The sequence below is a fragment of the Medicago sativa genome, chromosome 6, assembly GCF_051527215.1.
Source record: "Medicago sativa cultivar Bolivia chromosome 6, Bolivia_mono, whole genome shotgun sequence".
NCBI lineage: Eukaryota > Viridiplantae > Streptophyta > Magnoliopsida > Fabales > Fabaceae > Medicago > Medicago sativa.
In genome coordinates this window covers 31,569,917-31,583,719 of record NC_140754.1, presented here as the reverse complement: position 1 = coordinate 31,583,719, position 13,803 = coordinate 31,569,917, and the positions used below count along the sequence as shown (strand labels likewise).

Genomic DNA, 13,803 nt, shown 5'->3' with positions numbered 1-13,803 from the left:
TAGCCCTAGAGCCATCAATGCATTTCTAGGGCTAAAGCCTCCAAGATAATGTCACGTAGAAATGAGGAGGTCCAGGAGCTCGAATAATTTTCCTTCTGATGATGTGCTTCAGCAGATTTTGCAGGAAATTGGCGAAGAGGGTGTTGATTATGTTAGGTCCAGAGCTACTGGGTTTCCTACTAGGATGGATGTGGTGGACCTCAAGCCACAATACAAAGCTTGGGCTTCATTCATTCATTCTACCTTGGAAAGTGTTTCTGCTACATCTGAGTTGCCTATGGAGAGGTTGTATATTCTAGAGGCCATTATCTTTGGCTATGGGATAAATGTTGGGCGACTGATCAATTTGAGTATTAAGGAAATGGCAAATTGCGGGACTTCGGTGCATTTGGGGCATGTTTGCTTGATTAATGCTTTGTGTAAGAAGGAAGGTGTCCCGGAGGAGCTTGGAGACATCATGCTTAAGTCAAAGGGAGCTATTGATGATACTGCTATGGTGAAGTTTGAGAAGAAGAAAAGTCGTGAAGGACACCCGGTTCAGCGAGAGCGTGGAGGACCATCTCAGGCACAGCCCATGCAGGAGGATGCGCCTCAATACCCACCACTACACCCGATGATGCTTGATTACTTGGGAGGTATGGCTTGCTGGGGCCCAGGATACATCATCACAGCTGTGTGTGGACGGTCCTTACTTTGGAGCGGAGCTTTCTCTTGCCGCTGATCAGCACCGTCAGAGGTCCCTTCAGAGCAATGCTTTTGATAGGTTTGGCATTGAAGCCAACATGGAGGACTACATTATGGAGCAGAGGAGACGTGCTGGAGAGAGAGAGGGTCGCCTTCGATCCGACTTTGCTCGTGGGAAGGCAGCTAGTGATCAGAGTGTGAATGAATTTTATGCTGGCTTGCAGGGTGATCAGGAGGCCACTGATGATGATGAGCAGTGATGGACTTCGAGTCCAATTTTACTTTTCAGCTTTCAATATTTTGTTCTTTTTATTTTGATGTAATTTTTTTTATTCCGTTTGAACATTTTGTTGGTTTGCACCTTGTTTAACTTTAATCCCTCGTTTGTGATGCTTTCCTTTGTTTATTATTAATGAATCTGTTTGTTTGTGGAATTTTATCAGTCTCATAACAATGCTATACCAATGATATGCCAAAGAGTTCAAGGAGGATGATGCCTAATTGATTCAAAGGGAAGTGTACGTCAAAGGAAATAGGTAGCCACAACTCCCAGATATCTCAACTCGTAAGGTCCATAGCCAAATTTTTATTTTTTTCAATTTTACATATATGAGTGTTCCATGCAACTGTTGTTTCTAGAACTTGCGATATTTCTCTATTTGTTGATTGGTCTTGTTTTGTACACACTAAGGCAAAATGCTTGATACCTTGAGCCTTTTTGAGCCTACCTTGATCTATGCATTATTTATCCTTTGTAAAGCCAATTTGAGCCATTAGGTATAGATCCTTTTTGTTCGGTGACGAGCCACATTACAAACCTAGAAGACCTTAGGATTAAATGTCCCAGTTATTTGTTTGAAGTAAGCTCTTTAGGTTGTGAAATGTTCAAGTTTGGGGTTGCTTCTGGAATTAGCAACTCACTAAGTTTGGGGTGGGGGTACTAGAGAACTAAGAGAAGAGAAATGATTCAATTTTATTAGTTATCTCTTGAAAATAAAGCAAACAGCACTTGAAATGGTGCAGAAAAAAAAAATGATGAATGAAAAGAAAAGAATCTTGTGTATGAGACCAACAATGTTTATATGTCTCAGAAAAAAAATAATAAGTTCTCTAGTACTCTTTGTATTAAATTTGAAAGGAAGGATTGGTTTTTTGTGATGTTACCAAAGATATCCAAGTAGTATGAGCTTAACTTCATTGTTTTATAACACTACTTCCCAAATATATCCACCTTTCACCTAAGCCCCGTTATAACCCTGAAAGACCTTAAAGTGTGTACTTGACTCTGACTTTGATTGACAGTTTAGAAAGTTTTCAAGCTTATGGTAATACAGCAGACCTGCATGATGATTGTGTGACCCTATTCAAACAATTGCGTGGAGTTGTGGATTTGGGAAAGAGTTAGGGATCCGGTACATCATTACACCAGAAAGGAGTGAACTTTTTAAGCATATCATTGGTTGGTAAGTTGTTATCTCACTGCGATTTTTCCATTTACAAATTGATTCCTTGAGGACAAGGAATGGTTTAAGTTTGGGGTTGTGATGACAGTGCATCAACATTAGTTATTTAGTCATATTTAGGTCTTTATTATAGCATTTAGAGAGTCAACTGCAATGAATTCATGGTGAAATCAAACCAAAACAGGAACAAGAGCTCAAGAGAAGAAACAGGAAAATATTGCCCAAGTATAAGCAAACGTGCCACGTTGATAACTGGTCGTGGCACGTTGGAACGATGTGGAGTTCATGGTGACAATCTGGAAATTTCGTGGCACGAAGGAAGACACAACGTGCCACGATGGGTTGATGAACTTGCTGCCACGTCAGATTAATGAAGGTATCGTGCCACGATGGTCCCGTAACGTGGCACGATGGTGGGCTTTTTTGAAACCCTAATTTTCTTTCTATAAATATCCAGCTGCTAGCAAGGGTTTTGGTACTGATTATTATTGCGATTTTGAGCACTAATGACGATAGGAGACCAAGGAACGAGCGCTGAATCTCATACCAACACCCCGTTGGTTAGATTTATGTATGTTTTCTCTTGTTATTTCTTATGATCGTTTAGCTATGAGTAGCTAAACCTTTAGTTTGGTTAGGCCATGATGAAACTCTTGTAATATATGATTTTGTAGTTGAACTCTCTCTATAATCAATGCTATTCAGTTTTTATTCAGAATTACTTGTGTTTATTGCTTTTCATGATTATTGTTTTCTATGACTACTAGCCCTAGCTTCTTGCAATCACATGAATTGATCTTAGGAATTGAATGACTACTAGCCCTAGCTTTTAATCCTGAAATAGTAATTTTGTTTAACTCAACACTAGGAACCTAGAGATAGGAAATTGAGGGTTATGATACATGAATTAACGTTCCAAAATTGCTTCCGCAGTTATTCAATCACGTTAAGAGATTAATAGGGTTATAACTTAGGAAAGGGCTTTGATGCGAGAGATTGATCAAAGTCACTTAGTTAATTTATCGTAAAAACTGAGTAGTAATTGAGAGTAGAGAGAGGAAGACTTTTTCATATAAAGCAATAGTGGATTCACCGGCTTAACCATTCATCTCAATATAATTTTCTTTCAACTCTTTCAACTTTAATCAACTCTGATTAAAACAAACTTTTTCTGCCTAGGGCAACCAAATATAATTTTTACACATCCTAACGTATAACGTACTTGTTATAATTGAAACTAACACAGTCCTTGTGGATCGATATTTATTACTACTTCGATAGTTTTTGGTACACTTGCCAGATATTTATCATAAAGCATTGCCCAAAGCATGAAGAGTTCATCGGTTCTAGTGTTCCCTAACTCGGTTCTACCCCAAATAGTGCAAGTCATAACCCTCTGAAGGTACCTAAGCACGGGGTTTTGAATGTTACTAGCTTTGTTGGCTTTAGAGACAAAGTCCCTACGGCTGGTGATACGTTCCCAAAAGGCAGCGGGATGATAGTCATCCGGCTTTAAACTTTGATCCCAAGAATCATGGATATACCCCTCGTTTGCAAAGCCTAATGCATCACAAAAGTGCTGAAGAGACATATCATAATCAACATTCATTAGCCGAAAAGCAACTCTATGGTTAGGGTTATCATAATTCAACCTATCCTTAGTGAAAACAATAGAACTTAGAAATTCATAGGTGAAATTCTCATAACCTCGCATAGGTCTCAGCATATCAATCCAACCTAGATTTCCTAGCAACTTATAAACATCATCTCTAATTCCTAGCACATTCAAACTATGAGAATCAAGATATTTAGAAGGATGCAAGGGTTTAGAGGTTAGAATTTTGTATCTATCCCTTTGCTTGTTGTCCTTGAACTTGATTCCATGATTCTTTTCTTGTGCTTGCTTTTTTGAGGGAGGTCCTCCTGATGAGCTTGCTGGTTCTTTTCCACTTCTCCTTGAAGCCATTTGACTTTAGGTTGCCTTTGTGTGGTTTGGTGAAGGTTTAGGGTTTGGAAAGAATGTTGATGAAAATGGTTGGTTTAGGTTTGGGTTTGATGTTTTAGTAAGGTTTATGAGTTTGGGTGTGGAGATTGGTTAAGAATTTGTGGTTTTTAGGTTAGGGTTAATGGAATAAGGGTTTGGTGAATTATGTGTTTGGGTGGATGAAAGTTGTTTTTGATGGAAGGGTTTTGTTTAGAATGAAGTTTAGAGTTGATTTAGGGAAGAAATTGATTGGTATGGTGGAGATTTGATGGAGATATGAAGGTTTGAAGGTGGATGGTTATGGAGGTTTAGAGAGAAGTTTGAAAGATGAAAGATGTTTGTGGTTTAGAATGAGGAAGAAGAAAGAAAGATTTTTAGGTTATAAGTGGTAAGAAGTCGGGCACGGCCGTGCCACATTTTGGCACGGGCCGTGCCAAGTTTCTGGAGTTTGTTGGGTTTTGGCTTTGAAAATCTGGCATGGTCATGCCAGCCTTAGCACGGGCCGTGCCAACCTTCTGGTCAAGGGAGTTCAAAATTTTCAGTTTTTCTCGAATCACACTTGGACAATTACCTACAAAACAACTTAAAACAAAGGAAAACAAACAAAACAAAAGCAATTAAATGCGTGGGTTTCCTCCCACGAAGCGCTCTTTTAGAGTCATTAGCTTGACGGTTAGAAAGAGTCCTTAGAATGGATCAAAGAGATCATGTTGTGTAGATGACACTATGAAGCGTTCTTTCACATCATGATATTTAAACAATGCACAAGAGTAAGGAACGGAACCTTTCATATCATTTTCCAACTCAAAGCCTACCATTTTATCACTCACTTGAAAGACAATCCTACCATTTTGAACATCCACAAGGGCTCCCGCAGTTGCGAGGAAAGGTCTACCTAGGATTATAGGGACGTCATCGTCCTCTTCAATGTCAACTACCACAAAATTAGCTGGGATGTATATGTCTTCTATCTTAACGGGTATGTCTTCAACAAAACCAACTAGATTTATAGTAGAGCGATCAGCTAACTTCAAGACCAACTCGGTAGGTTTCAACTCTCCTATTCCCATCCTCTTAAAAAGGGACAAAGGTAACAAACTAACACTAGCTCCTAAGTCACACAAGGCTTTGTCAACGGTCTCACTCCCGATCATACAAGGTATGGCAAAACTACCTGGATCTCTAAGCTTAGGGGGTGTCTTTTGGATAATTACACTAGTGTCCTTAGCTAAAGCTATTGTCTCACTATGCTCTATAGCCCTTTTTTTTTTGAAAAAATTTCCTTTAAAAACTTAGCATATAGAGGCATCCTAGACACCGCAAAGGGGATCTCAAAGAAAATTTTCTTAAGGATGTTGACAAATTTATTAAATTGACCCTCTAAGTTGAGCTTAGAAAGTTTTAAAGGGGAAGGAGCTTGGGTCTCATCAATCGGTTTCTCATTTTCTATCACTGTTTTATCACCTAAACGCTTGACACTCTCTTTCTCAATGTTTTTAACCTTAGCAATAGTTTCTCCTAACTTTCTACCCCAAAAAGAAATATCATTGACATGGGCTTTGGGATTGGCTTCGGTTTGACCAGGAAAGACTCCCGGTGTTTGAGAAAGGGTAGCCACTTGTTGGGCTATTTGGGAGATTTGGGTTTCAAGCATTTTAGAATGAGTAGAGATAGAATCGACTTTGGTATTGAGCTTGGAAAGGGAATCAGTCAGAAATCCAGTTTGGTTTTTGAGTTCTAGAAGTTGTTTAGATTGATTTGCAATGGAATTTTCCAATAAAATTTCCAAATTAGATTTCTGAACGACTCTCTGGTTGATTGCATAGCCAGGTGGTGCTACTTGTCCATAGGGATTTTGAAGATTTTTATAAAATTTTTGGTTTTGTCTCATCCTTTGGTTGTATTGAGCATAGTTCATTTGCTCAACACCATTGATAGCACTACCGAGTTGGCAATCAACACCAACATGACCAGATATACCACAGATTTCACAAGAAGGAGATGCAGAAGTAGAAATGATGGCACTAACATTTAGTTTTTCAAATTTTTGAGTTAGTGCATCAAGCTTAGCAGCAAGGTGATCATAGTTATAGACTTCGTACATACCTGCCTCCTTTTTGGAGGGTGAAGAACTAGTGATGGCTCTCTCGTTGGTCCACTTGTAATGATTTTGAGCCATATCTTCAATCAAGGCATATGCCTCCGTGTAGTTCTTGTTCATTAGAGCTCCACCTGCAGCTGCATCAACAGAAATCTTAGTGGTATTATAAAAAGTGTGGACTATGAGCCACTTCTCTAAACCATGGTAGGGACAAAGTCTAAGCATTTCCTTGAAATGCTCCCATGCATCATAGAGAGATTCCTCATCTTTTGGATTGAACCGTGTGATTTGGTCCCTTAGTTTAGCAGTTTTAAAGGGGGGAAAGAATCGGGCAAGGAATGCTTGCCTCATTTGATCCCACGAAGTAATGGAACCGACTTCAAGGGAATGGAACCAAGTGCTAGCTCTATCCCTTAAGGAAAAGGGAAAGAGTTGAAGTCTTATGGCCTCTTGGTTCTCCTTTATGGTTCCACTAATTCTTAGGAAAACAGAGATGCGACGATGGGGATCCTCGACGGGGGATCCCGAAAACTGATTTTGCTGCACCAAGTTAAGTAGGGCAGGCTTGATTTCGAAGTTGTCATCCTCAACCGTTGGGTACACAATAATATCTTGTGGCTCAGCCGTAGACGGCGTTGCATACCCTTTGAGAGTGCGGTTAGCCATGGCGGTATTATTTCGTGCGTCTCTCTTTCTTCTATGTAAAAACCTTTCGATCTTGGGAATGGATACCACTCGATTTCTGGTTTTTTGGATAAAAAATTGAGAACCTAAGAAGTTAACGATAACAAAAAGAAAAGAAAAGAGTAAAAGAAGAAAACTAAAAGAAAAAGAAGAGAATTCTAATCACTAAGAAAAAGTTAATTAAATTAGTTAACTCCCCGGCAACGGCGCCAAAAACTTGATAGGCCAAACCACAAGTGCACGGTCTATCGAAGTAGTAGTAAAAGAGAGTATCGTTCCGCTAGGGAGTTGTTCAATTTAACTAACTTTTAGAGAATGATTAGAGGAGAAGAAAGATTATAAAGTGAGAGGTTCAGTTGAGTAAAAGTAAATAACAATAATAAAAAGAGAGCCTTGGGATCATTGGTTCATCGTAACGATGAATCCTTCGCAAACAAACCCTTAAACTTATAATTCTACGTAAGTCCTAATTTCTAAAGACAAGTTTCTCTTTAGAAATTAAGGTTACATATAATTAAGGTTTAAGGCTTGGCTTGATTCGGATTACGTCATTAGACTTATCCAACAATCCCAAGACAAAGAAGTCTACTCGTTCATGCTCATCGTAGACATGGAGAAGAAGAGAGAAAGCATAAAATAAATAACAAGAAAGTAAAGAAATAAAAAGGAGAAATTTATTAAGAAAACAATTGTCACTATTGAATTTCCAAGAAATAAAGATGAATATTTGTGATGGAGAGCTACTCTATTTATAGCTTACATTCGACTTAAAATCTAAGCAATTACAAGGGCTTTTCGGTAAAACTAAAACAGAGTAACTTGGGCCCTAAGCAAAAGCAGCAAAAAGAGCTTCTGGGGGGTGGCACGGCCGTGCAACATGTTGGCACAGGCCGTGCCAAGCTTCTGACTTAGGGGAATATATTTTTGTTCCCGAATCTTTCGTATTTTCGCTCCAAATCAGTTCCAGACTCCTTTCTTTTGCTCCAAGACTCCTTCCATCCAATATCCATTCCTGAAATATAATAATAGGCAAGTGAAGTAAAATAGCTCAAAAAGGAAACAATATTAAAATAAAATAAAACTAAATCTAAATAAAACGAAACTAAATAATATATAAAAATAGACTAAATAATGACTCATCAAACTCCCCCACACTTGAGTCTTTGCTTGTCCTCAAGCAAAAGGCAATATACATAGCAGCAACAAAAAAGATTTAACATGACAACACAATTGAAAACTCATGTCTCTCTTAAGGTTTTATTTCAAAGTACACTAATCATAATCTCAAGTATTCCTTGTGAACCTATTCAACCCAACACCAAGTCTCAAGTGAGTGTGTGTGTGTGTGCAGTCCAACCCTTTTCTTGCTCCTATATAAGACAGATATTATGAGGAACAGATTCTAACCTTAACACTAAAGTAACCGAGGAAAGTCCTTTCTTCATTTCATATATGAGAGATGGGAATTTAGTTAGAATTAAATTAACAAGTTAAGCACAAGGGGCTGCAGATTGCTTAGGGGCTATCTATCCTCATAGGAAGTCTTTATGGAGAGGGTGTCCTTTCCCCCTAGATTCAAAATCACCCTAAGTAGTGCTGCAAAATTTTTAATCATCTCCGCGTAGGAAGCCTTTATGGAGAGGGTGTCCTTTCCCCCTAACTTTGATGAATTTATTTCCTCTTTTGAGGGATTTGGAACTTAACCTCAATTAGGGAGTCACCACCACATTTAGGAAGTCAGAGAGAGGGTGTCCTTTCCTCCACATGTTGGTGCCATTCTCCCGCCCCATTTTAATTTAACATTATATTTTTGGCACGGGCCGTGCCAAGCTTCTGACTTGGGGGAATATATTTTTGTTCCCGAATCTTTCGTATTTTCGCTCCAAATCAGCTCCAGACTCCTTTCTTTTTCTCCAAGACTCCTTCCATCCAATATCCATTCCTGAAATATAAAAATAGGCAATTGAAGTAAAATTTCTCAAAAAGGAAACAATATTAAAATAAAATAAAACTAAATCTAAATAAAACGAAACTAAATAATATATAAAATAGACTAAATAATGACTCATCAATTTTCTATGAGTAGAACTAGAGTCACATATCTTGAACTAGAGTCACATATCTTGAACCAACGATGACATCACTGGATTGTTAGCCTGTGTTTTTAAAAGTTGTTCTCGACATGCAGTTATTCTAGTCGAAGTTAAGTTTATATATGGTGTTAAGTTGGAGGAAAATTATATTCGACAGTGTGTGGTGAATCTTGACATTTTTCAGTGTTCAACTTTGACAAGATAGAATTCAAATTCTTTATGAAAAGACAAAGTCAAGAGTCAAAGACATGTAGAAGCACGTAGAATATGTCTAAAGCTTTTGGTTTTTGACCATTAGTTTTAGTTATTTCTTTTCATGTATATATAAAACTTTTTCATAAGAAATAGGGGTCAAAAATCATAATCAAAATTCTTACACTCGAATTATCCAAGCATACGGAGAGAAAAGAGTAACAAGAATGTATGTAATTGATTTGATGAACCATTTTACGTAATGCAATGACAATTCATTCATTTTAAGTCTTGTGCTTTCATCTTTAAAGTCTAGTTTCCTTTTCAATTTCTGAAAAACTTATTGGATTCTGTCGAACATGGCAACAATCTTCATCTTCTTCATGTTTAATCTCAAGAACATCATGAACATTCAAACATTTTCTGGAAAAAATCATTGCACAACATGTCTTAGGATTTCTAGTTTGACCCTACAAGTAACTAATTTAAAACTAGCATTTTGTTTACCAAAAAAACAGGTAAACAAATTAGCCTGACCAATGGGACCCCGTTTGTGCAATCTTTTATCAAGAAAATTCCATTTCTTAAGAATTTTTTTTCAAGTGTGTTGATAATTGTTCTTGGCAAAAAATCTTTTTAAAAACAATTCATTTTGTATATGCGTTTAAGAAGTGGCAAGACCTTTCTAGAAATGGCTAGTCCAAATACAAACATTTCTTCTACATCTAAAACACAAAATAATCCTTAAACCACACAAGAACAGTCAACCCATGTGCCATTTAATATGGCACTAGTGTGTCAACTGCTATGGGAGTAACTGCTCCCACACCAGTTTTGACGGTTATTGGGGTAACTACCCCCATATCTGTTACGAAAACAGCTACATTAACACAACCAAAATTAGTGGCATTCCTGCCACCACCGTTAAGTTTCCCAATGACCCCTAGGGGGTACTAATCCCTTAATTGCACTTTCTGTGGATACTATATTCCCTTCTATGCCACAATTTACATTACCAATGGTCACTAGCTAGGATTGTCCCTATGGTATGCCAACAACAATGATGACATACCTACAAACAAATGCATCTACGTATGTAGATAATGCAACAAATACAATTTCCCCTTATAACACACATTTGGGCTTAGGTTCAGCACTTAGCAATCCTAGTCAAAATAGTCAACCATCCTTAACCACAACTTCTCTCATGTCATAATACGTTATTCTTAACATGTTTTTCAGTCAATTTCAGTAGGTTTTACAAGCGGAATAGAGGAGTATTAAAACAATTGCTTATGATTTTGGGACATTTGTAATGTTTTCTATATTCGAGTCTGTAATTTTATTCTTCCCGAAACATAGCAATTTTAGGATGTTTGCTTGTAAATTCACGAATAAATCATGCATATCGGCAAAGCAAGACATTTGAAGATTTGTTAAGACCTTGGAACAAAGGGAGGAATTTTGTTCCCAAGTTCCAGGACATCTTACATAGAAGCAATCACCCAAAAAAGGTGAAGAAACGGACTATTTCAGCACTTGTCGCACTCACATGCTCCCAGACGCACAGATGGGGGCTTCATGCACCCTTAAATTTGCACCGGGGGACCTGACGCATGAAAAGAGGTGCTTGACTTGACACTCACATACGCCTAGCGCATGACCCTGGGTGCCTGTGCCTTGCGGACCAAGGCACTGTTTTGTGACTTTTTGGTGCAAAAAACCCTTAATCCTAGCCTAAGTTCAGGTGGAAACTCTCCCTATAAATATCATATTCCTCATTCAAAATTTCTCATTCAGAACGAAGCGGTTCAAGAGGAAGTCAAAAACTAGGAGCTTCAAAGGAGAGTATCTCTCCTTACTCAAGGTTTTTCTAGGGTATGTTTTATTTATTTTGTAATTTGTTTTTAGTTACCATGGGTAACTAAATGTTTTTAGGCTAGGGTTCTAAAGTCTTTTATTCAGTTATTTTCTATTCGCTATTTAGTTTTGCAGTAGTGCTTAAGATTTCTCTCCTCTGAAGCATAATCCTGATTTAGGCACTTAGGTAGTGGCATGGCCTAATACTGATATTCATATCTTGATATTTATATCTGTCTAACAGGAAGTAATTAGTTAGTAACTAGCGAAACAAACCGCAAGATGTAACAGCCCGATTTTCGCTAGTTTTAATTTATTATTTATTTGTGTGTATTATATGTGCTCATGTGTGATTATTTGCCTCTGTGTGTATTTTTGGTTGGGAATTGTAGAATTCGGTGTTAGAAGGGTATTTTAGTCATTTTGGACTTGGGGGCATTTTGGTCATTTTGAGAGTAAGGGTAATTTTGTAATTTTGGTTGAGGATTATTTTTAGTGCTTAGCGAGTGTTATTATTTCACCAAGTTACTAGAGAGGGTGTAGTAATTATTTTATTTACCGGTAAGTGACCGTTAGTGTGATGTTTTACCGTTAAGTGAGTTAAACCATTTTTGGGTGTTAGAATAGAAATGGGTGATAGACGTTTGGCAAGTGCACCAAATACTATCGAAGTAGTAAAAATATCGATCCCACGAGGACTGTTTTAATCTCAATTCAGCAATAAGGTTAATATTTAGGATGTGTAAAATATTTTGTTTGCCACTAGGCAGTAATTTGATTTGATTGCATAAAATTAAATAACATAAAATAAAGATTCGGTTAGAAAATAAGAGAGAGATGAGATCAGGTCTTTCGAATCATCTATGTTTCCCTAATTGGTATACTGCACCTATTCTTATGAATGATTTTCTAGTTCCACGATAGTTAACAAAATAGTCCTAATCAATCCCTTGAGTTAGGACCCTCTTCTCAAACTACAACCTCTAATTCCTTAGGTGGTCTAATAATCTTTGAAGGTTTAAGCACGTCAACCTAATATCACTAACAAACGATTATCCATTCCTATACTAACCCTGTTTATTAGAACAATTCAATTAGGTCTAAGTAGAAAGCTATGGTCAGTAGTCATTCATTCTCACTAAATCATGTTTATATTTGATCAGGATATAAAAAGCATTAAGAACAATTGAATTGAATAAAAACTAGATTATCATTCACAATAAATAGAGTTTCACAGCAACATGGATCAATTAGGGTTACAAAGAATCATCTCAGACCTAATCCAAGGAAATTAGCTAGACATGATTAAATACATAAACAACATAGTAAAGAAAATAAACCGATAGAGTTCCGTCGATGTCAACGTTGCTCCTCAAATTAATTCCAATAGTTGGTGTTGAGTTGTCATGTATCGTGATGCTCCTTTTGTTACTTGCCTAGCGTTTTTCTACTCTCCTCCAATTGTGATTCACCGGCTGCGTTTCTTTCCCAAGCGTGATCTCTCAGCCTCCTAAACGTGAATCATTGTTACTTTGACGCTTCTTGCTTTTATAGGCTTAGCATGTTACGTTTTCTTTTCTTTTTGCTCAAGCCACATATTTCCTTTTTATTTTTATTATAATGACCCATGATAACACCAAGCCCACTTGTTTCTTCTTTTCACACCTTCCATTTTGTGACATTCTTTTGTTTCCTTGTGCCTGAAACTGACTTTTGTTTAAATTGGCAAATCTGGCCGCGCCAAAATCGTACCACAATTTGGCCTTAAACCCTAAAAATCCTTCCAGATCCTTCTTGCAATCGTACCACGCCAGGAGGAATCGCACTGCGATTTGGCTTCTTCAAAAACATGCGTTCTGACTTCAAAAATCGTATTGCGATGGTGAAAATCGCAATACGATTGGCAGCTTGCAGTTGTTCCAATTTTCTTGCTTTTCTTGCTCTTCTTGCTGCTTAAACTTGCTTGTGAACTCAAAAATATCATGAAAAAGACTCTAAAAATAGTGCATGACTGACTGTCATCACAACCCCAAACTTGAACCATTCCTTGTCCTCAAGGAATCTGGTTGCAATATTGACAATCGACAGTAAAATAACAATTACCTGATCAAGCGATAGTACCCAAAAGTTCAACACCTTACTAGCTAAAGATGAGCTAGTTTGACTTGTTCGCTTCCACCAATTCACAACTTCACGCAACAATTTGAATAGGGTTCACAGTCGACATGCAATCTACATATTATCATACGCTTGAAAAGTTTCTAAACGTCAATCAAAATCAATGTCAATGCACACTTTGAGGTCTTTAAGGGTTATAACGGGGCTTAGGTGAAGGTGGGATAATATTTGGATAAGTAGGCTACACAAAATTTGAGTTAGGCATTCCTACGGAAGTTAAAGCACAAAATTCAATCCCTCATTCATTCACCTTGTGGAAATACAATCAATGCAAAGGTACTAGAGAATATTTTTAACATTTAGGGACAATCGAGTTTGAAGTTACTCGGATTTTCAATGTTTTGTCCCTTTTTTCAGCATTCATTTTCATTTTTTTTTCATACACCATTTTTGTGTATATTTTGCATGGCAATTTCATATTTCTTTCATTTTTGTTCTCTTATTCTCTAGTACCCCCCACCCCAAACTTAGTTGGTTGCAAATTCCAATAGCAACCCCAAACTTAATCTTTAGCAACATTCTACAATGCCTTAACTCAGAAAATACATTAAGGGACAAGTCCTA

General features: G+C 37.5%; 1 protein-coding gene and 1 non-coding gene across 2 annotated transcripts; one reads left to right on the top strand and one right to left on the bottom strand.

The window, feature by feature from the left end:
* Positions 1–3,384: 3,384 nt before the first annotated feature.
* Positions 3,385–4,113, bottom strand: LOC146914529 (uncharacterized). The gene has a single exon (XM_085721083.1). The coding sequence runs from the start codon at positions 4,111–4,113 to the stop codon at positions 3,385–3,387; it is 729 nt and encodes a 242-aa protein (XP_085577209.1).
* Positions 4,114–6,428: 2,315 nt separating this feature from the next.
* Positions 6,429–6,535, top strand: LOC146914528 (small nucleolar RNA R71). The gene has a single exon (XR_015017102.1). It is a non-coding gene; the product is annotated as a small nucleolar RNA R71 (small nucleolar RNA).
* Positions 6,536–13,803: the final 7,268 nt, after the last annotated feature.